Source organism: Salvelinus fontinalis, chromosome 25 (assembly GCF_029448725.1).
Source record: "Salvelinus fontinalis isolate EN_2023a chromosome 25, ASM2944872v1, whole genome shotgun sequence".
Taxonomy (NCBI): domain Eukaryota; kingdom Metazoa; phylum Chordata; class Actinopteri; order Salmoniformes; family Salmonidae; genus Salvelinus; species Salvelinus fontinalis.
This window is the reverse complement of record NC_074689.1, coordinates 1,214,680-1,241,993: the sequence shown is the minus strand read 5'-3', so window position 1 is coordinate 1,241,993 and position 27,314 is coordinate 1,214,680. Positions and strand designations below refer to the sequence as shown.

Sequence of the window (27,314 nt, the reverse complement as noted above, 5' to 3'; positions counted from 1 at the left end):
TGTCTTCTCGTTGAAAGTCAGTCTGAGAAGCAGTATATCTGTTCTATGTGCACTATTTCTATGCTTCCCATTCTTATGTTTTAGTTTTTGCATCTTTTACTTTTAGTTTTGTACACCAGCTTCAAATAGCTGTAAATACAATATTGTTGGTTATGGAAAATATATTTCACAGCGGTTGAGATGGTACAATCTCCACACAATGACTGCTTGTTTTGTCACATGAATTGAAATTGTGAACTATAAAAATTTTAGTAACCAGAAAATGATGGAGAGATTTCTGCATATTGAACCTTTTAAGATATACTAGAAAAGTATATCTCGTATTTGAATTTGTAATATATTGAAGTGGTTTTTTGGAGCTTGGGAGGAGAAAGTGACAGCTCATTAATGGACTCCAAGTAGTGAAGCTCTCTAGATAAGCATTAGCAAAGTGTAGGCTTTTTCCATTGACAGTGAGACCATGTGTATAGAATGGCATAGATGAACTGTTAATATGCAACAAGTAACAAGCGTCATTACAGTCTTCATTGGTGAGTGGAAGGAGTAAAACACATGTATAGTCAGTAAAACACAGAGAACGTTAAAAGCTTTTGTCTTTTATTGCTCAGCTGTAAAAAGTACTGCGTTATGCTACGATACAAAAAAGACATGACGGTGGACCAAAGATACTGCCCCTCCTCTCCATTCTACATGTAGCAAAATACCCTTTGTCTGGTATGGCACCACATGCCCATTGCAGCGACATACATCCAGTAGTTTGACACCATATTCAACAAAAAGATAATTCAACAAAATCTTCAAACACAGGGAAGTATGATTTAACAGATCAGCGTTTCACAATGTGACAAACAGACGCCGTAACAGAGGCAGCATTTAGCAAATATAAATATGTGACAAAGCAAAAGTAAAGCATGACAAACTGAAATTGATTTGATAATGAAACAAAATACGTATGTTCGATTAAACTGCCACTGTATGAGCTCACAGTAAATATTCAGGATAAAATATTATCATTGGTCATGATTTCTACTGACTTTTTAATTTCTACAACCAGAAATTAAATAGAATATCATTCAATATCTATACATTACAGTAATAAACATAGTTTACGCTCCGGGACAAATACTGTACTTATGGAGGGAGGTTACAATACGGTTGGTCTCAAAATATTTAGTAAAGGTTAGACGTTAAACAAACCTCATTGAGTGCCAAAACCAGAATCTACTCCATAACACAAATAGAGAGAGAGAGGCAGAGAGAGAGAGAGAGGCAGAGAGAGAGAGAGAGAGGCAAAGAGAGAGAGAGAGAGACAAAGAGGCAGAGAGAGAGAGGCAAAGAGAGAGAGAGAGAGGCAGAGGCAGAGAGAGAGAGAGGCAGAGGCAGAGAGAGAGAGAGAGGCAAAGAGGCAAAGAGGCAGAGAGAGAGAGAGGCAAAGAGGCAGAGAGAGAGAGAGAGGCAGAGGCAGAGAGAGAGGCAAAGAGGCAGAGAGAGAGAGAGAGAGGCAAAGAGGCAGAGAGAGAGAGGCAAAGAGGCAGAGAGAGAGAGAGGCAAAGAGGCAGAGAGAGAGAGAGGCAAAGAGGCAGAGAGAGAGAGAGGCAAAGAGAGAGACACAGACAGACAGTCCCCTTACTACAGAGGCAGTTCAAATTATAACACCTCCATTGCCTCTACTAAAACCTGGTCTCACAAACATTGCCCTAAATCTCGTAGGTACAGAATTCAAGTTCAACAGGATTTTCAGTGATTATCTGGGGTTTGATTAAAAAGAAAATGAAACACAACGCTCTTACAGAATATCTTCTCTCTAAAGCAGAATTCAAGTGGCCACGTCCACAATGTTCTCACCATCAAGCCACTGTAACAAAATGGAAATCACACACACTCAGTGGTTTATAAAGACATAAAAACCCTTATCACAATTAAGCATTTGTAGAAAATGTACATCAGAAAAATATGCAGGCGCACCCTCATAGTAAATACTGTCTGTTATTAGCTCTTCTCTTAGTCTTGTCTATATATTCATAATGTACAGTATAAAGTGGGAGTCTCTGAAGATTTACCACATATATAAAAATGACAGTGGAGGGAGAATAGGGAGAAAGCAGTGGCGGGGGACTTTAATTTTGAAAGTCAAACTTTTATTTTTGACAGTCTTGTATTGGTGGTTTCAGGACATGGCCACAAGACCAGCGTCCCTCCTCTCTAGATGTAGCAGGACTTCTCTCTGTTGATGAACAAGGTCTCCTGGCAGAAAGGGTTAACCAGCACCACCCCGCTGTCGCTGTAGTCCCCGTTAGGGGGTAGACACGTCTCCTGCTCCTGGAACACACACAGGAGCACGCATGTACACACACACACACACACACACACACACACACACACACACACACACACACACACACACACACACACACACACACACACACACACACACACACATTAGCATGACACTACATCACATAAATGGGCATGATTCATGCCAGGTACACACTATAGAAGAAAAATACTTGCTGATTCTAAAGGCTAGTGAGATTCAGGGCAGAGTGTTTTGTGACTTGGCAGACACAAACCATTCCCATGAGGACAAAAGATGGCTGAATGATTACGCTAGCAGAGAGAACACACAGAGAGAAAAATAGAGGGAAGGAGAGACGGTAGATGAACAGGCGCCAATGACAGAGAAAAGAAAGAAAGAAGGGCAAAGGAGGGGTGACTCAGCAGAAAACGCAACACAGCAGAGGGAGAGAGAAAGAAGAGAGAGAAATAGTGACGGTTGCTCAGCTAAGACAGAACATGGGGTGGGGGGTGGCGGAGAAAAAGCTGAAAAACTCAACACAGGGATTCAGAGGTACGAGCCCTACAGAAAGAGAGGAGAAAAAGAGAGGTACATTCTAACTGGCCATACCCCAAACCCTAACAGAAACAAATGACTATATATAGTACAATATATAGATATTCTAGGTTGCACTGGAAAAACGGCCATAGAGATAAATCTATTCACAATTCATCCCTACGGTAACAGCACCAGACAAGCTAGAGGCACTTTAGGAAAGAACAATATGGATGGAAGGAGGAAGGGATGAGGCAAAGCTCCAGTGAGAGGAGGAATAAAACAGGGACGCCACACAACACCTGTGTGTCACCACGAGCATCCTAAACATGTTCCAACCTCGGCATCCACTCCTGCACCACCAGAGGAGAGATGGACGGAGAGAGAAAGCGATGGAGGGAACAAGAAAAGGAGGACAAACCAGAAATAGAGGTGTGGTCAGTATGCAGATGAGAAGATCGCCCGATAAGACTTACTGATTTCATAGCAACACAAATATGTCAATAGAGTGAACTGAAATGTGATGGACTAAATAAAGGATAAGCTAAAAAGGTCTAAAAATGACACCAAAATGATTCGTCGAAGTGGAACATTTTAGCTTTACCATTAATCTTACAGCAGATGGCACTATAGTCCACATATATACAGCACCAGTCAAAAGTTTGGACACATCTACTCATTCAAGGGTTTTTCTTTATTTGTACTATTTTCTACATTGCAGAATAATAGTGAAGAAATCAAAACTATGAAATAACACATATGGAATCATGTAGTAACCAAAAAAAGTGTTAAACAAATCAAAATCTATTTTATATTTGAGATTCTTCAAAGATATTATTTTCCAACAGTCTTGAAGGAGTTCCCACATATGCTGAGCACTTGTTGGCTGCTTTTCCATCACTCTGCGGCCCAACTCATCCCAAACCATCTCAATTGGGTTGAGGTCGGGTGATTGCGGAGGCCAGGTCATCTAATGCAGCACTCCATCACTCTCCTTGGTCAAATAGCCCTTACACAGCCTGGAGGTGTGTTTTGGGTCATTGTCCTGTTGAAAAACAAATGATAGTCCCACTAAGCGCAAACCAGATGGGCTGGCGTATTGCTGCAGAATGCTGTGGTAGACATGCTGGTTAAGTGTGCCTTGAATTCTAAATAAATCACAGTGTCACCAGCAAAGCACCCCACACCATCACACCTTCTCCTCCATGCTTCACGGTGGGAACCACACATGCGGAGATTATCCGTTCACCTACTCTGCGTCTCACAAAGATGTCCATTGCTCATGTTTCTTGGCCCAAGCAAGTCTCTTCTTCATATTGGTGTCCTTTAGTAGTGGTTTCTTTGCAGCAATTTGACCATGAAGGCCTGATTCACGCATTCTCCTCTGAACAGTTGATGTTGAGATGTGTTTGTTACTTGAACTCTGTGAAGCATTTCAAAGTTCTTGAAATTTTCCAGATTGATGGACTGTTGTTTCTCTTTGCTTATTTGAACTGTTCTTGCAATAATATGGACTTGTTCTTTTAATAAATAGGGCTATCTTCTGTATACCACCCCTACTTTGTCACAACACAACTGATTGGCTCAAACGCATTTTTATTTTTTTATTTTTTTATTTTTATTTTACCGTTATTTTACCAGGTAAGTTGACTGAGAACACGTTCTCATTTGCAGCAACGACCTGGGGAATAGTTACAGGGGAGAGGAGGGGGATGAATGAGCCAATTGTAAACTGGGGATTATTAGGTGACCATGATGGTTTGCGGGCCAGATTGGGAATTTAGCCAGGACACCGGGGTTAACACCCCTACTCTTACGATAAGTGCCATGGGATCTTTAATGACCTCAGAGAGTCAGGACACCCGTTTAACGTCCCATCCGAAAGACGGCACCCTACACAGGGCAGTGTCCCCAATCACTGCCCTGGGGCATTGGGATATTTTTTAGACCAGAGGAAAGAGTGCCTCCTACTGGCCCTCCAACACCACTTCCAGCAGCATCTGGTCTCCCATCCAGGGCCTGACCAGGACCAGCCCTGCTTAGCTTCAGAAGCAAGCCAGTAGTGATATGCAGGGTGGCATTAAGAAGGAAAGAAATTCCACAAATGAACTTTTAACAAGGCCCACCTGTTAATTGAAATGCATTCCAGGTGAATACCTCATGAAGCTGGTTGAGAGAATGCCAAGAGTGTGCAAAGCTATCATCAAGGCAAAGGGTGGCTACTTTGAAGAATCTCAAATATATTTTGATTTGTTTAACACTTTTTTGGTTACTACATGATTCTATTTAGCACTATATATGAGTGCTATTTTATAGATTTGATGTCCTAACTATTATTCTAAAATCTAGAACATAAAATAAAACCCTGGAATGAGTAGGTGTGTGCAAACTTTTGACTGATACTGTGTATATATATATATAAATATATATATATAGTCCACTGTAACCACATGTTGACCTAATGTCTACTAAAGTACTCTAGCTACTTGGCAACAACACTTGGTTCGCTGATTGACATTTTCTGTATCATCACTGATATCATGTCAAGTTGAACAAAGCCCAACATTGTGATGCCTGTATGAATATAGGTTCCATATTCATTAAATCCCTTGGTATTTCTAAACTCTAATCTATGCCATCACACAGCTTATATCAATTGGACTAAATATCCATTATACCATGCTGAATCAAGGCTTCACAACAACATTACATATAAGCCCTTTCACTTAAATAATAAGTCCTCTCTAAAGCAATTGAGTACCAGACTCGGGGCTGTAACTTAGCAATAACATTATATACAGGCCCTTCCCCTCAAGTGTAACATTTCTCATATCCTACAGGAAGTCCTCTTTGGTCTAATAATACAAGTGGCAGTCAGTCTCAGGACTGTGTGTACCTCAGCATTGTCAAGGGACGTGATTTCCCGGGGCAGCTCCACAGCGTGCCTGTTGAAGTAGTCCATGGTGATGGCATTGTTCCAGTAGCTCAGGTTGTTCTCCTGATTTGAAGACTTCTTCTTCCTCCTCATACAGCACATGGTCAGCAGCACAGCTGAAGGGGGGGAGGAAGGGAGGGAGGATGGAGGAAGGAGGGAGGCAAAGTCAGTACAGCCTCTAAAACGATAGAACCTCAGTCCAGCTCTTTCATTATGTATCACATTGTCTCAGTGGACAGGTTGGATGGTGTGAACGTGATCTCAGCCTCCTACTGACTCAAACACAATTTCTCTAACCTCTTTGCCTTTGATATGGTTCTCTAAGAGGCTTTGAGTTTATACTTAAATTGTACAATATATATTCATCCCATATAGAGGGAAATGGACATTTGATATAAAGGGCTTTGTTGTCAACAAAAAACAACATGTTTCAGCATCAAAGCATTCATCAGGTTCCTATTTGATACTCACAGCACGAGGACACAGGCACACTGATGGCCAACACGATCCACACAATGTCTATCTTGCTCAGGCAGATGGTGGCGCTGGACAGCGGTGAGTCCAGAGCGGGGCCGGAGCCATTACCAGGACCCCAGGGGTCTGCAGTGGTGGCGGGGACCAGTCGGTTCAGAAAGTTCCCACTGGCCGTGGAGGGGGGCTCCGTAGCGGACGAGCTGTTCCACTGGGAGGAGGGGTCCTCGCCATGGATGCCCTCCACACTGCCGCTATGAAAAGTGACATTGCCATCTGTTTTGAGCTCCAGGGTGGGGTCCTCGTTGACCAGTGGGTGCACCTCCCGTAGGGTGATGGTGTGGGGTCGGGAAAGCTCAGGCGTGGCTTCAACATGCTCCCTGAGGGTCTGATCTAGAGCAGCATCCTCTGAGGAGGAGGAGAGAGAGGAAGGCTGCAGCTCCGTGGTGAAGTCCTGCTGACTGGGGTCTGTGGGCTCCTTGACATTCCCCCCCTGAGGCTCCTGGGTGTGTGTGGGGGCCGGGGGACCACCAAGCTCCGGGCCCAGAGTATCCTCTCTCTCTGTGAGCGGGCTGGGCAAAGAAGGAGCCAGGGCAGACCCAGAGTCTGGAGCCCCCTCCACTGCAGCTGGAGCTACCTCACTCTGTTGGCCCCCAGAGCTTGGAGGTCTAGGACGGCTGTTGCCCTGGTTAACATTAGCATTATCTGGGCTATGGGCTTGATTGACTGAGTTGGGCAAGAGGCCCTGGTCTGCACTGGGAGAATTGGAGCTGTGGCCTGGGTTGAGAGCACCAGAGCTGGGGGAATGGGCCTGCTTGACTGGACTGGGGCTGACAGAGCTAGGGCCAGGGTCTTGGTTGACTCTCACAGAGTTCACAGTGTTAGGACTGAAAGTAGCTGCAGCATGAATGAGGCTGTCTTTACTGGGTGGTGTCACAGTGTGTGCCAGGCTGGTGTGGTGGGTTAGATGCCAGCCCCAGGAGCTGAGGGCTGTGGTGGGCTTGATGATGCCTGTGGGCAACGCCCCTCCCTGGGGGGACCAAGGGTCCCCGCTGCTGGAGTCCTCCTGCTGCCAGTCTGGGAGAGGCAGGAGCGGGTTAGGGGGGCTGCTGTGGGGCGCTGACATGGAGACAGGGTCCTCGGGGGTCCAGCTGGGGTACAGCTCCTGGGTAGAGAACACCACTCCCACTGGCACAGCTAGGATCGCTAGAACACCTACAGAGAGAGAGAGAATTATTATAAAGAATGTGTGTGTGTACTTGCGTGCAGGTGTGCGCGTGCGTGCGTGCATGTGTAGGTCAGTCTACCCTTTCTCCTGAGGTTCCCTGCTTGGAATATTGAGGCACCAACACTGATCCCCAGAAGCGGCAAAAAGGCTGTTTATGAGTCCTGGAGGAACCTTACAACCGTGGGCTGGATTCAATCGAGCAGAAAGACGATGGCCAGAGCTTACCCATGATGTTGCACAACAATTTAAGTCAATAAGTCATCGTTTTAGTCAAAGTATAATATACAGTATTTGGGCTTGAAGTGACAAGTCAGAAGTACCCACTTAGTGCAAATCCGTGTGATCCAGGTTTTATTAGTTTTTTTCCTTTGATATGATGTACAACTTATTTTCAGCCTAGGTTTCATTTCAGAGCTGGGTTATATTTGAATGTTACCACCCACCAGCATGGCATTATTTATTCATCAGAAACAGCTGCAAAGTTATTGCTTTTTGCCACTGAGATGAGCCAACCAGCCTTGTGTCCACTTGGTCGCCTGAGCCAAGGAGCACATTAAAATAGGGGGTGCAAACTTATGCTTTTGCACCTCCGCTATAAATAAATCATAATCCAGTGGATAATTTGTGAATTTTCACTTATTTTTTGAGATAGTCTGTATTAAACACACACACACACACGGCCAAAAGTATGTGGACACATGCTCGTCGAACATCTCATTCCAAAATCATGGGAATCTTCCGGGAAGGAAGGCCAAAAAGATCATCAAGGACAACAACCACACGAGCCACTGCCTGTTCACCCCGCTATCATCCAGAGGACGAGGTCCGTTCAGGTGCATCAAAGCTGGGACCGAGAGACTGAAAAACAGCTTCTATCTCAAGGCCATCAGACTTTTAAACAGCCATCACTAACATAGAGTGGCTGCTGCCAACATACAGACTCAACTCTCTTGTCACTTATAAATGTAATAAATGGATTTAATAAAAAAGGTATCACTAGTCACTTTAAAGAACACCACTTTAATAATGTCTAGATATCCTACATTACTCATCTCATATGTATATACTGTATTCTATACCATCTACTGCATCTTGCCAATGCCGCACGGCCATCGCTCATCAATATATTTACAGTTGAAGTCGGAAGTTTACATACACTTAGGTCATTAAAACTTGTTTTTCAACCACTCCACAAATTTCTTGTTAACAAACTATAGTTTTGGCAAGTCGGTTAGGACATCTACTTTGTGCATGACACAAGTAATTTTCCCAACAATTGTTAACAGACAGATTATTTCACTTATAACTCACTGTATCATAATTTCAGTGGGTCAGAAGTTTACATACACTAAGTTTTAAACAGCTTGGAAAATTCCAGAAAATGATGTCATGGCTTTAGAAGCTTCTGATAGGCTAATTGACATAATTTGAGTCAATTGGAGGTGTACCTGTGGATGTATTTCAAGGCCTTTCTTCAAACTCAGTGCCTCTTTGCTTGACATCATGGGAAAATCAAAAGAAATCAGCCAAGACCTCAGAAAAAAAATCGTAGACCTCCACAAGTCTGGTTCATCCTTGGGAGCAATTTCCAACGTCTGAAGGTACCACGTTCATCTGTACAAACAATAGTACGCAAGTATAAACACCATGGGACCATCATACCGCTCAGGAAGGAGACACGTTCTGTCTTCTAGAGATGAACGTACTTTGGTGCGAAAAGTGCAAAACAATCCCAGAACAACAGCAAAGGCCCTTGTGAAGATGCTGGTGGAAACAGGTACAAAAGTATCTATATCCACAGTAAAACGAGTCCTATATCGACATAACCTGAAAGGCCGCTCAGCAAGGAAGAAGCCACTGCTCCAAAAGCCAGACTATGGTTTGCAACTGCACATGGGGACAAAAATCTTACTTTTTGGAGAAATGTCCTCTGGTCTGATGAAACAAAAATAGAACCGTTTGGCCATAATGACCATCGTTATGTTTGGAGGAAAAAGGGGGCCGCTTGCAAGCCGAAGAACACCATCCCAACCGTGAAGCACGGGGGTGGCAACATCATGTTGTGGGGGTGCTTTGCTGCAGGAGGGACTGTTGCACTTCACAAAATAGATGGCATCATGAGGGAGGAAAATTATGTGGATATATTGAAGCAACATCTCAAGACATCAGTCAGGAAGTTAAAGCTTGGTCACAAATGGGACTTCCAAATGGACAATGACTTCAAGCAAACTTCCAAAGTTGTGGCAAAATGGCTTAAGGACAACAAAGTCAAGGTATTGGAGTGGCCATCACAAAGCCCTGACCTCAATCATATAGAACATTTCTGGGCAGAACTGAAAAAGCGTGTGCGAGCAAGGAGGCCTACAAACATGACTCAGTAACACCAGCGCAGTCAGGAGGAATGGGCAAAAACTCGCCCAACTTATTGTGGGAAGGCTACCAGAAACATTTGACCCAAGTTAAGCAATTTAAAAGCAATGCTACCAAATACTAATTGAGTGCATGTAAACTTCTGACCTACTGGGAATGTGATGAAAGTAATAAAAGCTGAAATAAATCATTCTATCTACTATTATTCTGATATTTCACATTCTTAAAATAAAGTGGTGATCCTAATTGACTTAAAACTAGAAAACTAATTTTTACTCTGATTAAATGTCAGGAATTGTGAAAAACTGAGTTTAAATGTATTTGGCTAAGGTGTATATAAACTTCCGACTTCAAGTGTATTGGTACATATTCTTATTCATCCCTTTATATTTGTGTGTATAAGGTAGTCGTTGTGAATTTGTTAGATTACTAGTTAGATATTACTGCACTGTCGGAACTAGAAGCACAAGCATTTCGCTACACTCGCATTAACATCTGCTAACCATGTGTATGTGACCAATAAGATTTGATTTGGAAGGCTTTCCACTAGATGTTGGAACATTGCTGTGAGGACTTGCTTCCATTGAGCCACAAGAGCATTAGTGAGGTTAGGCACTGATGTTGGGCGTTTAGACCTGGCTCGCAGTCGGCGTTCCAATTCATCACAAAAGTGTTCGATGGGGTTGTGGTCAGGGCTCTGGGCAGGCCAGTCAAGTTCTTCCACACCGATCTCGACAAACTATTTCTGTATGGACCTCGCTTTGTGCATGGGGGAATTGTCATGCTGAAACAGGAAAGGGCCTACCCCAAAACGTTGCCACAAAGTTGGAAGCACAGAATCGTCTAGAATGTCATTGTATGCTGTAGCGTTAAGATTTCCCGTTACTGGAACTAAGGGGCCTGAACCATGTAAAACAGCCCCAGATCGTTATTCCTCCTCCATCAAACTTTACAGTTGGCACTATGCATTGGGGTAGGTAGCGTTCTACTGGCATCCCCCAAACCCAGATTAATCCATTGGATTGCTAGATTGGGAAGCGTGATTCATCACTCCAGAGAACTCCAGAGTTTCCACTGCTCCAAAGTCCATTGGCGGCAAGCTTTACACCACTCCAGCTGACGCTTGGCATTGCTCATTGGTGATCTTAGGCTTGTGTGCGGCTGCTCGGCCATGGAAACCCATTTAATGAAGCTCCCGAAGAACAGTTATTGTGCTGACGTTGCGTCCAGAGACAGTTTGGAACTCGGTAGTGAGTGTTGCAACCGAGGACAGATGATTCAACTTCACAATAACAGCATTACAGTTGACTGGGGCAGCATTAGCAGGGCATACATTTGACGATAAGAGCGTCTGCTAAATGACTAAAATGGAAAATGGAAATGGACCTGACTTTTTGGAAAATCCTATGATGGTGCCACGTTGAAAGTGACTGAGCTCTTCAGTATGGGCCATTCTACTGCCAATGTTTGTCTACGGAGATTGCACGGCTGTGTGCTCGATTTTATACACCTGTCAGCAACGGGTGTGGTTGAAATGGCCAAATCCACTAACTTGAATGGATCTCCACATACTTTCGGCCATGTAGTGTATATGTACAGATGGAGAAAATAAAATATATAAATAAATTAAATAAGATAAGAATGATAAAGAAAAGGAAAGAAAAGAGAGTATAAGGACAAAGAAGGGTAATAAAGAGGGTGAAATACCACAAAAAACAGTCACACCAGCACATGTCCACAATCTCAAACACTGTACTGATTACCCATCTTAACTCAGTCATCTACCAGTATTCAGCATCACACATTCCTATACACTCATTTCCCCCAGTCCAATAGGCGTTTAAACACAGCCTTCAACTCATAAATCATATTCCTCCCGATATGTGCGTGTCCTAAATTACATCCTATTCAAAAGTGGTGCACATGGGGAATAGGGTGCCATTTAGGACACAGGTGCTCTGGCTCGCTAGGTACTGTATGAGAGGGTCCTCTCTCCTCTGCTTTCCATTTACCAAGCCTGTCACATCCCTAATGCATAGAGGAGCCTACTCCAGACACTCCAGAGTGACCAATGACTGGGAGATAACACAGACAGGATAGTTTGATTTATGAATGGTGGTCTCAGAGAGATGGCCGTAAGGCAGGGAGACCATATGGTGTCACAGAAATAGTCTAACCCACCCCAGGAATATTTGCCTCATATTTTGGCCCATTGTTGATCTCTGGTGGTGGTACGTTCCACCCCGGTCTCCTCAACACATTATTACTGTATTGCATCCTCCAGCATGCACAAACATACTAATACATATATACATGTCTCTCAGTCACATATAGGCCATCTATGGTTCCATTCACACAGTAGAATTGATTACTATATTATGTTGTCCTTTGTGGGGGCTGTTAGTAAAACATAGCTACTATGTTGCTGCTATAGACTAACAGTAGCAGTTGTTCCGGAGCATTGTACTTCAGGAGTGTGATAGTGTGCAGCACTGTTTGTCATGCAGTAGTCTGGCCTCAATCAAACCCTCAATCAGGATCTAATCCCCGCTATCACAACACTACCTGGCAACCCGGCCCTCGGTCGGTCGGGAAAAGCCTGGAAAACACATGCGCTCCGGCTCGGCGGACAACAAAATGGCAACAGAGTTTACATCCGTCGTACATACTTACACATGCGCCAGCAATACACTCCGCAGACACACACAACTCTGCACACGCCCATACATGCACCCACGCTCGCTCGCACACTGGTCCTCCTCATCTGCAACAAACATACTTATTAATATTCATCTGGCAACCCGCTGATCATCATGTTTTATTGAGTAGCTCATAAAATCTTAAAGGAGGCAAAACACCTTTTAAGTTTGGTAGCATCAAAACATGTTGCATGATGTTCGTTGTCGGTCCGGCGAATAGTCAATATTTTGAAAAGTGTCTTCATTACTTGTGTGGTAGGCTATGTGTGGTTGAGTAAATCAGTTGAAAGTCATCTAATCTCTCTTGAGAAGCACATGCACACGCATGCACTCACACACAAACACAGATTATATGGTGTGATATAGATACGGATTCATGCAGATCCTCTACAATAGTCTCACGAATCTCAAACTCCCACTCTCCCTCCCTCCTCCTTTTCCTATAGCAGTGTGTTCAATTTTCCGTCCCAGACAATAAAGATCTATTGAATTGAATTGTGTGAGTGTTCCATACAGTAATGTGAATGTAAGTATGCCTACTGGTGACTACAAACAGTGCGGAGGGTTAGTGAATCCTAAGGACGACGAGGAGGCATCTCAAGCTACAGTATTTCTCCAGCTCAACTCGTCATTTTCATCAAAGGTTATGTTTCTTTTTTTCTGGCAGTGAGTCACCCACTCCTGGTCTGGCAGTGACATTAGATTAGAGCTACTGCTGTTGCTCATCGACTCCATTACCTCACTTATTACCTCCCCTATATCTGGCACTCTTAGGTTCCTTCCCCAGTCAGTATTGTTTATGTGTTTCATGTCTATACGCCACTCGTGTTTGTTATATTGTTCGATGGTCCGTTTATTATTAGACTCCCATTGTATACGTTACAATAAGACAGACACTCGCAATGACTCACAGGCTGTCCCAAATGGTACCCTATTCCCTACATAGCGCACTACTTTAAGTCAAAAGTACTGCACTATGTAGGGAATGGGATGCAGCCCCAGACACAGGATAGCTCCAGGGGTTCATTGGGGGGGAATGAGGGAGTCCTTCATCCCCTATAGGCAGTTTCCTGCCCCTAAGCCTCCCTGTAAAGACTCTGAGTAAGTGTCCTAACTAAGCAACACTCTTGGCCTCCAATGCCCTCTGAGATTGTACACAACACTATAATGTTGTTTATGTAATGCAAAGGAGGTACCATGAGGCATGAACCTAATACACACAATACACAGTAGTACAGAATGGAATAAAGTAGCTCCCCAGACGTGCCTGTGGGTGGGCAGGCGCATACATTGGAACTAGTGGATATGTGGAGGCTTAAATATCCTGACCGAGTGAGATACAGAGTGCATTCGGGAAGTATTCAGACCACGTGACTTTCTCCACATTTTGTTACATTACAGCCTTATTCTAAAATGTATTAAATTATTTTTTTACCCCCTCATCAATCTATACACATTCAGTGGTGTAAAGTAGTGAAGTAAAAATACTTTAAAACACTACTTAAGTCGTTTTTTGGAGGGTATCTGTATGTACTTTACTATTTATATTCATGGCAACTTAACCTTCAACTACATTCGTAAAGAAAATAATGTACTTTTTACTCCATACATTTTCCCTGACACCCAAAAGTACTCCCAAAAGGAAAATGGTCCAATTCACACACTTATCAAGAGAACATCCCTGATCATCCCTACTGCCTCTGATCTGGCGGACTCACTAAACACAAATGCTTCGTTTGTAAATGATGTCTGAGTGTTGGAGTACTCCTGGCTATCCGTTAAAAAAAAAATTAAGAAAATTGTGCGGTATGGTTTCCTTAATATAAGGAAGTTAAAATGATTTATACTTTGTTTTACTATTGATTCTTAAGTACATTTTAGCAATTCCATTTACTTTTGATAGTTACGTATTTAAAACCAAATACTTTTAGACATTTACTCGAGTAGTACTTGACTGGGTGACTTTCACTTTTACTTGAGTAATTTCCTACTAAAGGTATCTTTGCTTTTACTCAAATATGACAATTGAGTACTTTTTCCACCACTGCACACAATACCCCACTGCACACAATACCCCAACTGTGGGACCTTATATAGACAGGCAAATACCTGTCTATATAAGGTCCCACAGTTGGGGTTGACAGTGCATGTCAGAGCAAAAACCAAGCCACGAGGTCAAAGGAATTGTCCATAGAGCTCCGAGACAGGATTGTGTTAAGGCACAGATCTGGGGAAGGGTACCATAACATTTCTGCAGCATTGAAGGTCCCCAAGAACACAGTGGCCTCAATCATTCTTAAATGGAAGAAGTTTGGAACCACCAAGACCGCTATGCAAACTGAGCAATCGGGGGAGAAGGGCCTTCGTCACCGAGGTGACCAAGAACCTGATGATCACTCTGACAGAGCTCCAGAGTTCCTCTGTGGAGACGGGAGAACCTTCCAGAAGAACAACCATCTCTGCAGCACTCAATCAGGACTTTATGGTAGAGTGACCAGACGGAAGCCATTCCTCAGTAAAAAGGCACATGACAGCCCGCTTGGAGTTTGCCCCAAGGTCACCTAAAGGACTCTCAAAAGGACTCTGAAAGGGCTTGTAAACACCAAACCCACTGGGCACAGACGTCAGTTCAACATTTAGTTTTTATTTGCATTTGGTTGAGTTGTCAACTAACGTGAATTCAACAAAAAAAGGTCACCATGTCATTGGATTTAGGTTAAAAGTTGGGTTTTACAAATCCAATCAGTTTTCCCCGTTGATTCAACCTGTTAGCTTCGCTCACTATCTGACACCCACCTGATCATACCACTCACTATTCTGGGAGGGAGGAAAAACAAGGACGAGGTCACTATTACTGTTAAATTAGATCCTGATTTATTTCTGTTATATCAGCCAAAAACCTATTTCAATTAACCCAGCCAAGAGATTTATCATGGGGAAGGGCAATTTATGCAGTAAACTTACTGAATTCGAGGCTGTTTGGAATGCATAAGAAGCGAGTGACATTCATGTATAAGTGCTCTATTGATGCCATGGAGGGGAATGGGACATTAGTAGATCATAGGGCTGGCTGCTGTGTCTTGTGCACTTGATCCAATGACTTTTGCCCCATCTCTCTGTCCCTTTCACATCACTCAGTATTAAAGTCAATGTCAGGGCCATAGAAAGCCAAATTGGCCGCCCAGTGGCATTGAGTTTGAGACCTAGTGAAATTAAAGCATCATAATGGTGAAAATGATCAAATCCTCAACATTCAGCTATAACCTCATTGGTCAGTATTTACTTAAACTACCAATACTACCAACTACTGCAGTGGGGTAATAGTGTGAGATGGTAGCCTATACTACTACATCCTATATCCACCACACCAATCATAGCAGAGAATCAACTTAGTGTGTGTAGTAGAGAGCAGCTCTACAATATCCGTAGAGTAGGATCCTACCTCACACAGGAAGCGGGGCAAGTCCTAATCCAGGCACTTGTCCTCTACCTTCTGGACTACTGCGATTCACTGTTGGCTGGGCTACCCGCTTGTGCCATCAAACCCCTGCAACTTATCCAGAATGCTGCAGCCCGCCTGGTTTTCAACCTTCCCATGTTCTCTCATGTCACCCCGCTCCTCCGCTTCATGTCAGAGCTCGCATCCACTACAAGACCATGGTGCTTACCTACGGAACAGCAAGAGGAAAATAACCTCACACTCAACGTCAACAAAACAAAGGAGATGATTGTGTACTTCAGGAAACAGCAGAGGGAGCACCCCCCTATCCACATCGACGGGACAGTAGTGGAGAAGGTGGAAAGTTTTAAGTTCCTCGGTGTACACATCACGGACAAACTGAATTGGTCCACCCACACAGACAGCATTGTGAAGAAGGCGCAGCAGCGCCTCTTCAACCTCAGGAGGCTGAAGAAATTTGGCTTGTCACCAAAAGCACTCACAAACTTCTACAGATGCACAATCGAGAGCATCCTGTCGGGCTGTATCGCCGCCTGGTACGGCAACTGCTCCGCCCACAACCGTAAGGCTCTCCAGAGGGTAGTGAGGTCTGCACAACGCATCACCGGGGGAAAACTACCCGCCCTCCAGGACACCTACACTACCCGATGTCACAGGAAGGCCATAAAGATCATCAAGGACAACAACCACCCAAGCCACTGCCTGTTCACCCCGCTATCATCCAGAAGGCGAGGTCAGTACAGGTGCATCAAAGCAGGGACCGAGAGACTGAAAAACAGCTTCTATCTCAAGGCCATCAGACTGTTAAACAGCCACCACTAACATTTAGTGGCCGCTGCCAACATACTGACTCAACTCCAGCCACTTTAATAATGGGAATTTATGGAAATTATGTAAAAATGTACCACTAGCCACTTTAAACAATGCCACTTAATATAATGTTTACATACCCATCTCATATGTATATGTATATACTGTACTCTATATCATCTACTGCATCTTGCCATCTTTATGTAATACATGTATCACTAGCCACTTTAAACTATGCCACTTTATGTTAACATACCCTACATTACTCATCTCATATGTATATACTGTACTCTATACCATCTACTGCATCTTGCCTATGCCGTTCTGTACCATCACTCATTCATATATCTTTATGTACATATTCTTTATCCCTTTACACTTGTGTGTATAAGGTAGTAGTTGTGGAATTGTTAGGTTAGATTACTTGTTGGTTATTACTGCATTGTCGGAACTAGAAGCACAAGCATTTCGCTACACTCGCATTAACATCTGCTAACCATGTGTATGTGACAAATAAAATTTGATTTGAAATGCCCCTCCCTACCTTTAGGTTATGCTCAAACCCTACACCCCATACGGAAGTGCAGCTCACGCTCAGTCCAGTCCAAGCTCTTCTCTGTCCTGGCACCCCAATGGTGGAGCCAGCTTCCCCATGAAGCTAGGACAGTAGAGTCCCTGCCCATTTTCCATAAACATCTGAAACTCTACCTTCAAACAGTATCTTAAATAATCCTCCTACCTGCACCACTTGCACTTGCACTTGACCCTCCACCCCCCCCCCCCTTCTAGCTCGGACTCTACTGATGATAGATCCATTATTTGGGGAAAATATACTTTCTATGCCTGTGATGTGGTTGTCCCACCTAGGTATGCAGAACCCTCCTCTAGCTGCTCAGTCTGCATTTCAGGTACCTTCCAGCAAAACACACTCTCAGGGGGTAGAAGTTGCCCTTAGGCACAGATCACAGCACAGTTTATCCTCCCTAAATCATCACCTTCACCATTAGTAGGTAAAATCACCAAATTGACCTTAGATCAGTGTCTAAGGGGCAACTTCTCCAAGCTTAACACACACATCATTCACTGTGGTGCCACAGGGACAGATAATTATAGTATCACATCATTAGCGGTTAGCGTACAGGCTAAACATGCATGACTGTTACTGTATTGTTAGCAATGTGGGCACTGAAGCATACCAGTTTGCGATTAAGGAGGCCCTCACCGTGCAGTCCTCTATGGACTATGTTAAGGCAGGCAGATGCTAACTCAGTGGGATCGTCCACAAATCTACACGGGAGGTGGGAAGGCTGTTTACAGCATCGATCAGAATACCAATGGGCTTCTATCTCAAATTTCACAACACCCAAACAACACAGACACACAGACACACATGTGCATGCGGTACAGATGTGCTCTGAGATATGAGACAAAGAGAGAGTCTATGGTTGTGTCCCAAATCGTACCCTATTCCTTACATAGTTCACTAGTTTTGACCAGAGCCATATGGGTCCTAAAAGTCTTGCACTATGTAGGGCAGGGATTGGCAATTTTGCCACAAAAAAAATCTGAACTCATCATGACGCGTCATAGTGGATAGCGGGTCTGCGTACCCACATCCATATCCACAAATGCAGTCAGCATTTTGGAGGCCTGTCATGCCAAATAGTGTCCCCCTCTACGTCACAATGGGATTCGATGTGTTCTAGCTTCTTTTGCTAGGGCTGTTTCTAGAACTTGCAACATTCTGACCTGATTACGTAATGAACCCTAGACAGTTTTATTTAGTTAACGTTAGCTAGCTAGCAAGCAAGCTACTGTAACTTAATTTTAATTTTATTATGAACATACACAAAAATACAGAAATATACAAACAAGAGTACATAAACCTAACAGACAGGGGTATTACATATCAAGATTAATTTTAAATTTGCTAAATACTTTTATGGTGCGTATTGCTTTTTTGTTTTTACATTTACTGATCATTTAAAAATAATATTTCAATTCGATCTTAAATAAAGTGAAAAGGGGTTTGTTCTCTGCCCACATCATTTTATGGATAAATAATCTTCTATGAAAGATAAACAAATGAACAATGAAAGTTAAATCAGGGTCAATATCATTTGGATCAAAATAAAAAAATATCAGAGTCTCTCAGATTAACATTAATAGTCGTTTCTTTTCAAATAGAATCTTCTAACTCACTCCAAAATCTTCTGACATAAGAACAGTCCCAAAATAAATGGTCACGAGTTTCTGGGTCACAACCACAAAATACACATTTGTTATCAATATCTATTTTAAATCTGTGTATAATAAAAGGTCTTTACAGGGTAGATTCTATGAATGAGTTTGTATGATACTTCTTTCACCTTATTAGATATACAATATTTACCAGATAACAACGAAACTTTGTTCCAGTTCACTTGTCCTAGGGCTGCATTCCAGTACATTTTAGCAGAGGGAATAGTAACATATTGACATAGTTTCCTTATATAGATGTTATTACATGTATAGTTTAAAATGTCAATTCCTAGTTGTATTGAGGCTACAAAATCCTCAACAGTTGCACTTGGAGTACTGTTACATTCTCCTAAAAGAAGAATAGCACCTTTAGGGACAGCTCTAACAACATTTTACTCCTCAGGAGTGAATGTAACATTGTGTGTTCTCATAAATTCTGGATAATGATACAGTTGTCCATCATTATTCAATAATTGTTTAACCCAAATAAGGTTGTTGTCAAACCAGTTCTGGAAAAATAAAGACTTGTTTTTGTATTTTATGTCTTTAGGTTGTATACCTATGTGGGGACAAATTGTGTTTGTACATGAGGTTCCAAGTTAGAAGTACTTGTTTATGAAAGTTTGCAAGCTTAATAGGGATTTTACCCATATCAAAGTTGCATTTGAGTAAGAATTCTAGACCACCAATCTGTTGGAATATTAAATTAGGGATGATATTCCAAATGCAATCCTTATTTCTTAAATAGTTTTGCATCCATTTAATCTTAAATATTATATTAGAGGTTTTAAAATCCAGAGCGTTCAACCCTCCCTCACTTTGGGTTCTACATATTACCGCTTTTCTTAAATTATGAGGTTTATTCCTCCATATGAAGTTAAATCATTTAGTATCAACCATTTTAGTTACTGACAGAGGAACATCCAAGGCAAGGGAGGTATAAACTAATCTGGACAGACCTTCAGATTTTGACAAAAGTACACATCCAGATAAAGAAAGATCTCTCAATAACCATGAGTTAAGTCTCTTTCCAATTTTTTCTACAATAGGAGAGAAATTTAAGTTGGCCCTTTCTTTCTGATCTTTGCTAACTTTAATACCAAGATATGTGATCATATCTTTTACAGGGATATTACATTCTGAGTTTAAGTCACATCTTTTCAACGCAAATAATTCACATTTCCTAATATTCAGAGATAAACCTGATACACGTGAGAAGGCATTAAAACACTCAATAGCTTTCCTGACGTCATTATGATCTTTCTAAAAAATGGTGGTGTCGTCAGCCAATTGTGAACATTTTATCTCTTTGTCTTGTATCTGAATACCTCTAAAACTATCCTTATTTATATGAAGTGCCATAACTCGTGTGACCAATAAAAATAAGAAAGAAGAAATTGGGCATCCTTGTTAAATTCCACGTCTAATGTGGAATCTCTGTGAAGTTCCATGGGATAATTTAACAGAGCTTTTATTGTTATTGTAAAGTGTCTTAATTCCACTTTGAAAATATTGACCGAAACGAAAAAAATCGAAGAGTCTCAAAAACTGTATCAAAAGCCTTGTAAATGTCTACAAATAAAATAAAGCTATCTTCCATAATGTGCTCATTGTAGTCTATCAAGTTCAATACTAATCGAATATTATTACATATATGTATGCCCTTCATAAAACCAGACTGGGTATCATCAATGATTTGGTCAATACCTTTTTTAAGTCTTTCTATAAAGATGGATGCAAGTAGCTTTCCATCATTGTTCATTAATGTGATTGGTCTCCAATTTTCTAACATCATAGAATCTTTGTTTGGTTTGGGTATTACAGAAATGAGGCCTTGTGTCATAGAAACAGGCAGGACCCCTAAATCAATTGCCTCCTTATAAACATGAAATATAAATTCAATAATATCCTCCTGAAAATATTTATAGAATTCACTGATAATGCCATCATTCCCTGTAGATGTGTAACTTGCTGATAATTTTTAAAAATTTCATCACAAGACTTTTGGAAGTCTTCATCTTCATCATGAATTTTGCATAGTCTTTGACAGAGTCTAGAAAGGCAGATATGTCACTAGTAGGACAGGCATTACTGGTATAAAGGTTACCATAGAATTCTGAAACATATTTTGAAATATCTTTGGGGTTTTCATTTTTTTTGCCATCTATATTAAGCTTATGAATAGATGTAAATTCAGAATTTTTTCTTTCTAAATTGTAAAAGTATTTTGTATTTTTTTTCACCTTCCTCCAACCATCTCCTTCTTGATCTTACAAATGCCCCTTTCGCTCTCTCGTCATACATTCGGTCCATTTCTAGTTGTAAAGAGAATAACTGAGCCTTTCTTTCTTCGTCTCTAACCCTCCATAGAGATTAGAGCAAGTATTTCCTTAACAAGTTCATCTTCCCTCAATCTTTTAAGTTCAGCAATTTCTTTACCTCTCTTCATGACTGTTTGTCTTATTTCATACTTCATTCATTCCCAATATTTCCCATAAGACTTAAATAGTTGGGCGTTCCACAAATTGTCTTGTATAATATCTTTGGCATCCATCTTGAAATTATCATCTTCCAACAGTCTACTATTGAGTTTTCAATAACTCCGATTCGGTTTAATTTCAGATCCATTCACATTTAAAGATATGCTACTGTAACTGTTATTGCCGCTTTCTGTTTGTATGTAGCTTGCACTTCAATGGCATTCCTCGAGGACATTTTCTTTTATCTTTCCAACCAGGCAAAGTACTATGAAGACACCACTGATCTCGACAAGAGGCACAACATTCAGAGAAACGTATAGCAGTTAACTTCAACTAGATGGACGGATTTAGCTATGCACAACCACTTTTCAACAACCATTTTCCATCTAACAGTAGGCTAGTTGCTAACTATACATATAGTACAGCGGAGTGGCTGCTGACGGGAGGATGGCTCATAATAATGTCTGGAATGGAGTATATGGGATGGTATCAAACACGTGGTTTCCATGTGGTTGATACCATTCAATTGACTCCATTCCAGCCATTATTATGAGCCGTCCTCTCCTCAGCAGCGTCCACTGATATAGCTATATGTCTGTCATATTGAGGTGTCTAGCTATACGTTAAACCTGATCAATCAAATGGATATGTGTAAACTACAGCAGGTGTCTTTGCTAGAGAGACACAGAGGGGGGGGGAGAAAATGAGAAAGGATGAACGTGAGAGAGGGAGAGAGAGGTGGGAAGAGAGTGTAAGACAGACAGAGAGAGATGGAAAGCAAAAAACAGAGAGAGAAAGACAGCAGTGCAAATATACTTAGACTTGAGTATTTCAACAAGTTAGGCAATCATATCTACCTACGGGGGAAGGATGGCCAGCCACTCAGGAGGGTGATTTTTACTAAGGAGGAGGAGGCCGTGCTGACTGAGATGAATGCTGGCAATTTCGGAATGAAGCCTATGCTTCTTCTGACGGGAAATTGTCAAGGTGGACAGCTGGGTAAGTGAAACAACCTTTAGTTTATCAATCACATTCCATTATATCTGAAATGATTATGATTTCAATTAATGTCATATCAGAGAGCACACAATGTTTCAATTTGTCCCTTTTTGCTTAAAGGTCATTACACCCACGGTTCTCCTGAGGTCATCTTGAGTGACCGAGATTTACATTTACATTTAACATTTACATTTAAGTCTTTTAGCAGACGCTCTTATCCAGAGCGACTTACAAATTGGAAAGTTCATACATATTCATCCTGGTCCCCCCGTGGGTCATGAACGCTGGAACAAGGTACAGATGTTACAGGTTATATTCTGTCACCAATGGTTTGTTTTACTTATTTTTTACAATTTGTTTTTCTGTGCTACATAATTAGACATATTTCAAAATCTAACATTGTCAATAGATATCGCTTTCTTACCCCCTCCTCCAGGTTTGGTAAATGGACCAACCAGACCCCTCAAGACTGCCATGGGCAAGTCCCTTGATGGGTACCAGGAAGGTTGAGAGAACAACCTGAAGGTAATTCTCTTTACACACAACAGCAGCATCCAGGCCTCCACCGAGTACGGACGGGAGCCGCAGTTGTTGACTGAGGTAAACAATGCAATTGTATATACAATTATTGCATATACTGTAGTCTTTCAAATTTGCGATTGACTTAGTGTTGTTGTATGTCTATTGTTATTTTTGTATAAATACTTTCAGATCACTGAAACCCCACCTGATGTGGTGGAAGTTGTCGAACCAGATGAGAACGTCTTCGAGTACTACCTTCAGGCACGGACTGAGAAGGATGGAGGTTTTTGACCAGGTAAATATGATTGCCCGCTGTTCATTTATTTTAGAACACTGCACTAATCCATCAAATTGTCTCACAGTAAAGTGTAACCTGTGAGTTTGCTTGTTTACATCTCTGTCTCCTTCCCTTTAACTCTGCTCCTGTTCTCCAGGACCTAGGGGGTTCTGCCCAGCACCCAGACGTGGGTCCAGGACCTGCCCAACACACAGACGTGGGTCCAGGACCTGCCCAACACCCAGACGTGGGTCCAGGACCTGCCCAACACCCAGACGTGGGTCCAGGACCTGCCCAACACCCAGACGTGGGTCCAGGACCTGCCCAACAGCCAGACGTGGGTCCAGGACCTGCCCAACACCCAGACGTGGGTCCACCTGATGTCCTCCATTACCCACCACCCTCCAACTTTTCATTACATCATCTACAGCTACTGTTATTGTCATTATCTGCTAAGAAAGTGTTCTTGCTCTGTCACACATAATATGTGAGATACACAGATGAACTCAAAACACTCGCACTGCAAACACTCAGAACAAAGAAAGCAGCCGTGCCTGGACTTTCCAGTCTCCCTCTTCAAGTCCCCCTTCTGAGACTGGCTGCCTGTTGAGAACAAGTGACAGGCAGAATTCCACACACCAGAATTCCATATTTTAATCTACGATTGCCATGTGAGTGCACAAAAAATCTGTGAAAATAAATGAATGGCACAACTGCACCAAAAACGATCAACGTTGATGCATTCAAATCTTAAATATTGCCAGGTTGGTTTTCACAGCTGTTTCACAAGGTGTTCACAAGGTGTAAGTTGTAAGGTGTCCTTTGATGGTGTTTATTTCTTCCACATTATTCATTGTTGATCCTAGTACCTTCAATAGATACATATATGAGCCAAGCGAGATAGAAAAAAAATCATAATAGAGGACTACTGAAATGATATTATTTCAGTGTAGACAAGGGAAGGGCAGGTTAAAATAAAAACATGACAGCCAGACAAGCCGGTGTATGAATCAAACGGATTTGCAAATGAATGGAGTGGAAATTAGCTGACTTTGTGATCTGTAAGGTGAGTAACTTAAATGTGTCAAGCAGATTACACGTTTTCTTTGCCATTTCCGAAACGTAGCAATGTTTAAGACATGGACTTCATGTTCTAATGTTAACAAGGTACCCACAAGTAGTTCGAATGAATGTTTCCATTTTATTAGCTGAACAAAACTTGTTTAAACAGCGAAATTGTCGCAGAAATCAGCCTTGTTATAACGACACAGGGCGAGACCCACATGCATACACAGGAGGCAGATTGTTCGAGTCTGATATTTATTAAAATACAAGGGGCAAGCAATAGGTAGGTCGAGGACAGACCGAAGTTCATTAACCAGGTCAGAGTCCGAAAGGTACAGGGGGGCAGGCAGGCTCGAGGACAGGGCAGGATGAATGGTCAGGGCAGGCAGAACAGGTCGGAAACGGGAGGGCTAGAAAACAGACTTGGAAAAACAGGAGCAGGGAAAAACATGCTGGCAGGCTTGACAAGACAAGACGAACTGGCAACAGACAAACATAGCAATGACGAAAATAACGTAATTTAGGCTGTAACGATCTCCAAAATTCGAATACTTAGGTCATCACACCGTTGATATAGCAACGGAAGGTAATAGTTTATCGAATCCCATTGTGACCTATAGGGGGACACTAATTGGCCAGGGGATATTATTTAGCATGACAGGCCCTACGTGACATTTTGTTGCGAACAGAACATTTTAGTGGCCCCCCCCTCTTGACAACGCAGAGAGAAGAATAGGTAATTTCCTGCAATTCTGCACATTTTCCCATGAGACAGTTTTAAAGCAAGTTTGTTGCAATCAATTATTATATATTTATTTACTTTTTACCCCTTTTTCTTCCCAATTGGTAGTTATAGTCTTGTCTCAGCGCTGCAACTCCTGTATGGACTCGGGAGAGCCATGCGTCCTCCGAAACAAGATCCTGCCAAGCCGCACTGCTTCTTGACACGCTGCTCGCTTAACCCGGAAGGCAGCCGCACCAACGTGTCGGAGGAAAGACCGTGTAACTGGTGACCGTGTCAGCGTGCACTGCGCCCGGCCCGCCACAGGAGTCGCTAGAGCGCGATGGGACAAGGACATCCCGGACGGCCAAACCCTCCCCCTAACCCGGACAACGCTGGGCCAATTGTGCACCGCCTCATGGGTCTCCCGGTCGCGACACAGCCCAGGATCGAACCCGGGTCTGTAGTGACGCCTCAAGCACTGCGATGCAGTGCCTTAGACCACTGCACCACTTGGGAGGCCAAGTTGGCTGCAATTCTACACAATTTGCCAAAGGGCGGAGAGAAGATTTTGACATTTTACAAGGGATTGTAAATGATTTATAATGAGGGATCCCTGGAGAAAATGGATGGCTCTCACTTCAGTAAAATATATTTTTACAAGGCCCCTCCTGAATGCTTGAAAAATGCATATTTTAATACCACAACAGAGCATGACAACAAATGAACGCATGCTGCAGCACCGGAGAGGTTTTGATTTCTGTACAGACTATTGTTAAAAAATTGAATAGTCTAAGTTTGGAACAGTACTAAAAATGTCTATCAACTGTATCAAGAAAAATACATTTGTTTTTTTGAACACAGCAGCTGTATATCATCAGGTAGGCCTATATGCACTTATACACCTTTATTTAATTCAAGAAATTATAATTTTGTAATTTATTCTATTTTATTCCATGATATTGTTGTTAAATAGATTTGTGTTGACTGTGATTAGGGCATGGGAATATAAGAGCATCTGCTAGGCTAAATTAACAAACTAGGTATGCATAGCTCACCCCATGATCTTCAAACCACACTGACCAAACTTGTGTTTCTTAAAGTGAATTCAATGGCTGTTAGCCTAATAAGTCATTTTCCATTTCATTATTATTTAATTCTAAGTAATAATTGTTTTAAATTTCATTTTATTAAGCCTAAATGCAAAACGTATAGGCATGTTGTTGAAGTGCTGTTGTCGATGTGTTGTCGAAATGCTGAGCGCTCCTGCCAGCCTGTAGCGTGTCATGATTGCTTCACAATGTATTTCTTAAATCGAATACTATAGCCTTGAAATTATAATAATAATAATAATAATAATAATAATAATATAGCCTAAATAATTCATTTTCATTCCATCCTAGACTACCTGGCTTGCTCCTGGCTGATTTAGAGTTAGTATGTTGTTTAATAGCCTGTTGAAATGCTGAACGTCAATTGATAGTGACAGAATCACACATTAATTCCCAAGCAAAGTAGATGTTGTGTCTCCTTTGCTATAGAAGGCTGCAGAGCAGCCTCTGAATGTTATAGAGACAAACCAAAGATATCCCATATGCATCGGAGACACATCTTTCCCCGGCATTTTACAGGTTGTTTCTAGCATAAAGCATTTGCAGGACTAAAGTGTTGTTATAAATCATTTGAAATAACCATGTCCATCATAATTTTTTTTTTTAAATCTCAAGATAACAAGTGCTAGGCATATGCTTTTAGCCACTTTCCTTAACAAAAGCCACAATACCGTCACATATCCACTCAATTCGAGCACTGGTTTTAACTTAACACACCAAGCCCTTCACTCACTGACACGGAGACATTTAAAGGAGTGCATGGTGAGTGAAGGAATTGGCTGATAAAATCTATGGAAAGTAGACCAATTTCGTCTGTCAAACAGGTAGGCCTGCCTCTTTCTTGAATAGGAAGAAATAAACTCCAACACAAAGCCCTCTTGCTGTTAGTAGCCTAAAGTTACATTTAAATGAAGCCTGTTTAAATGAATCAGGACTTCTCGAAGTAGCCTACTTTCAGCACCCATACCATGTCCATATCCACGGCTGCCGCTTCATAGTAATATAACATACAGTTGAAGTCGGAAGATTACATACACTTAGGTTGGAGTCATTAAAACTTGTTTTTCAACCACTCCACACATTTCTTGTTAAAC

General features: G+C 42.0%; 1 protein-coding gene and 1 long non-coding RNA gene across 6 annotated transcripts in view; one reads left to right on the top strand and one right to left on the bottom strand.

Annotated features, from left to right (window-relative positions):
- Positions 1-580: 580 nt before the first annotated feature.
- LOC129822726 (transmembrane protein 108-like) overlaps positions 581-27,314 on the bottom strand; it is a 90,421-nt gene continuing 63,687 nt past the window's right edge. For 4 of the 5 annotated variants that reach the window (XM_055881066.1, XM_055881064.1, XM_055881065.1 and 1 more), the window contains 3 exons: positions 6,237-7,451; positions 5,727-5,881; positions 581-2,319 (listed from right to left, as the gene is read on the bottom strand). In XM_055881066.1, the coding sequence (XP_055737041.1) occupies positions 2,203-2,319; positions 5,727-5,881; positions 6,237-7,451 (1,487 nt within the window). In that variant the 3' untranslated portion in view covers positions 581-2,202. Of the gene's footprint in view, positions 2,320-3,132; positions 3,184-5,726; positions 5,882-6,236; positions 7,452-27,314 lie in introns of all 5 variants that reach the window. The other variant, XM_055881067.1, reaches the window with a different exon arrangement.
- Positions 18,735-25,112, top strand: LOC129822727 (uncharacterized). The gene is made up of 3 exons (XR_008754521.1): positions 18,735-23,123; positions 23,235-23,340; positions 23,480-25,112. It is a non-coding gene; the product is annotated as an uncharacterized LOC129822727 (long non-coding RNA).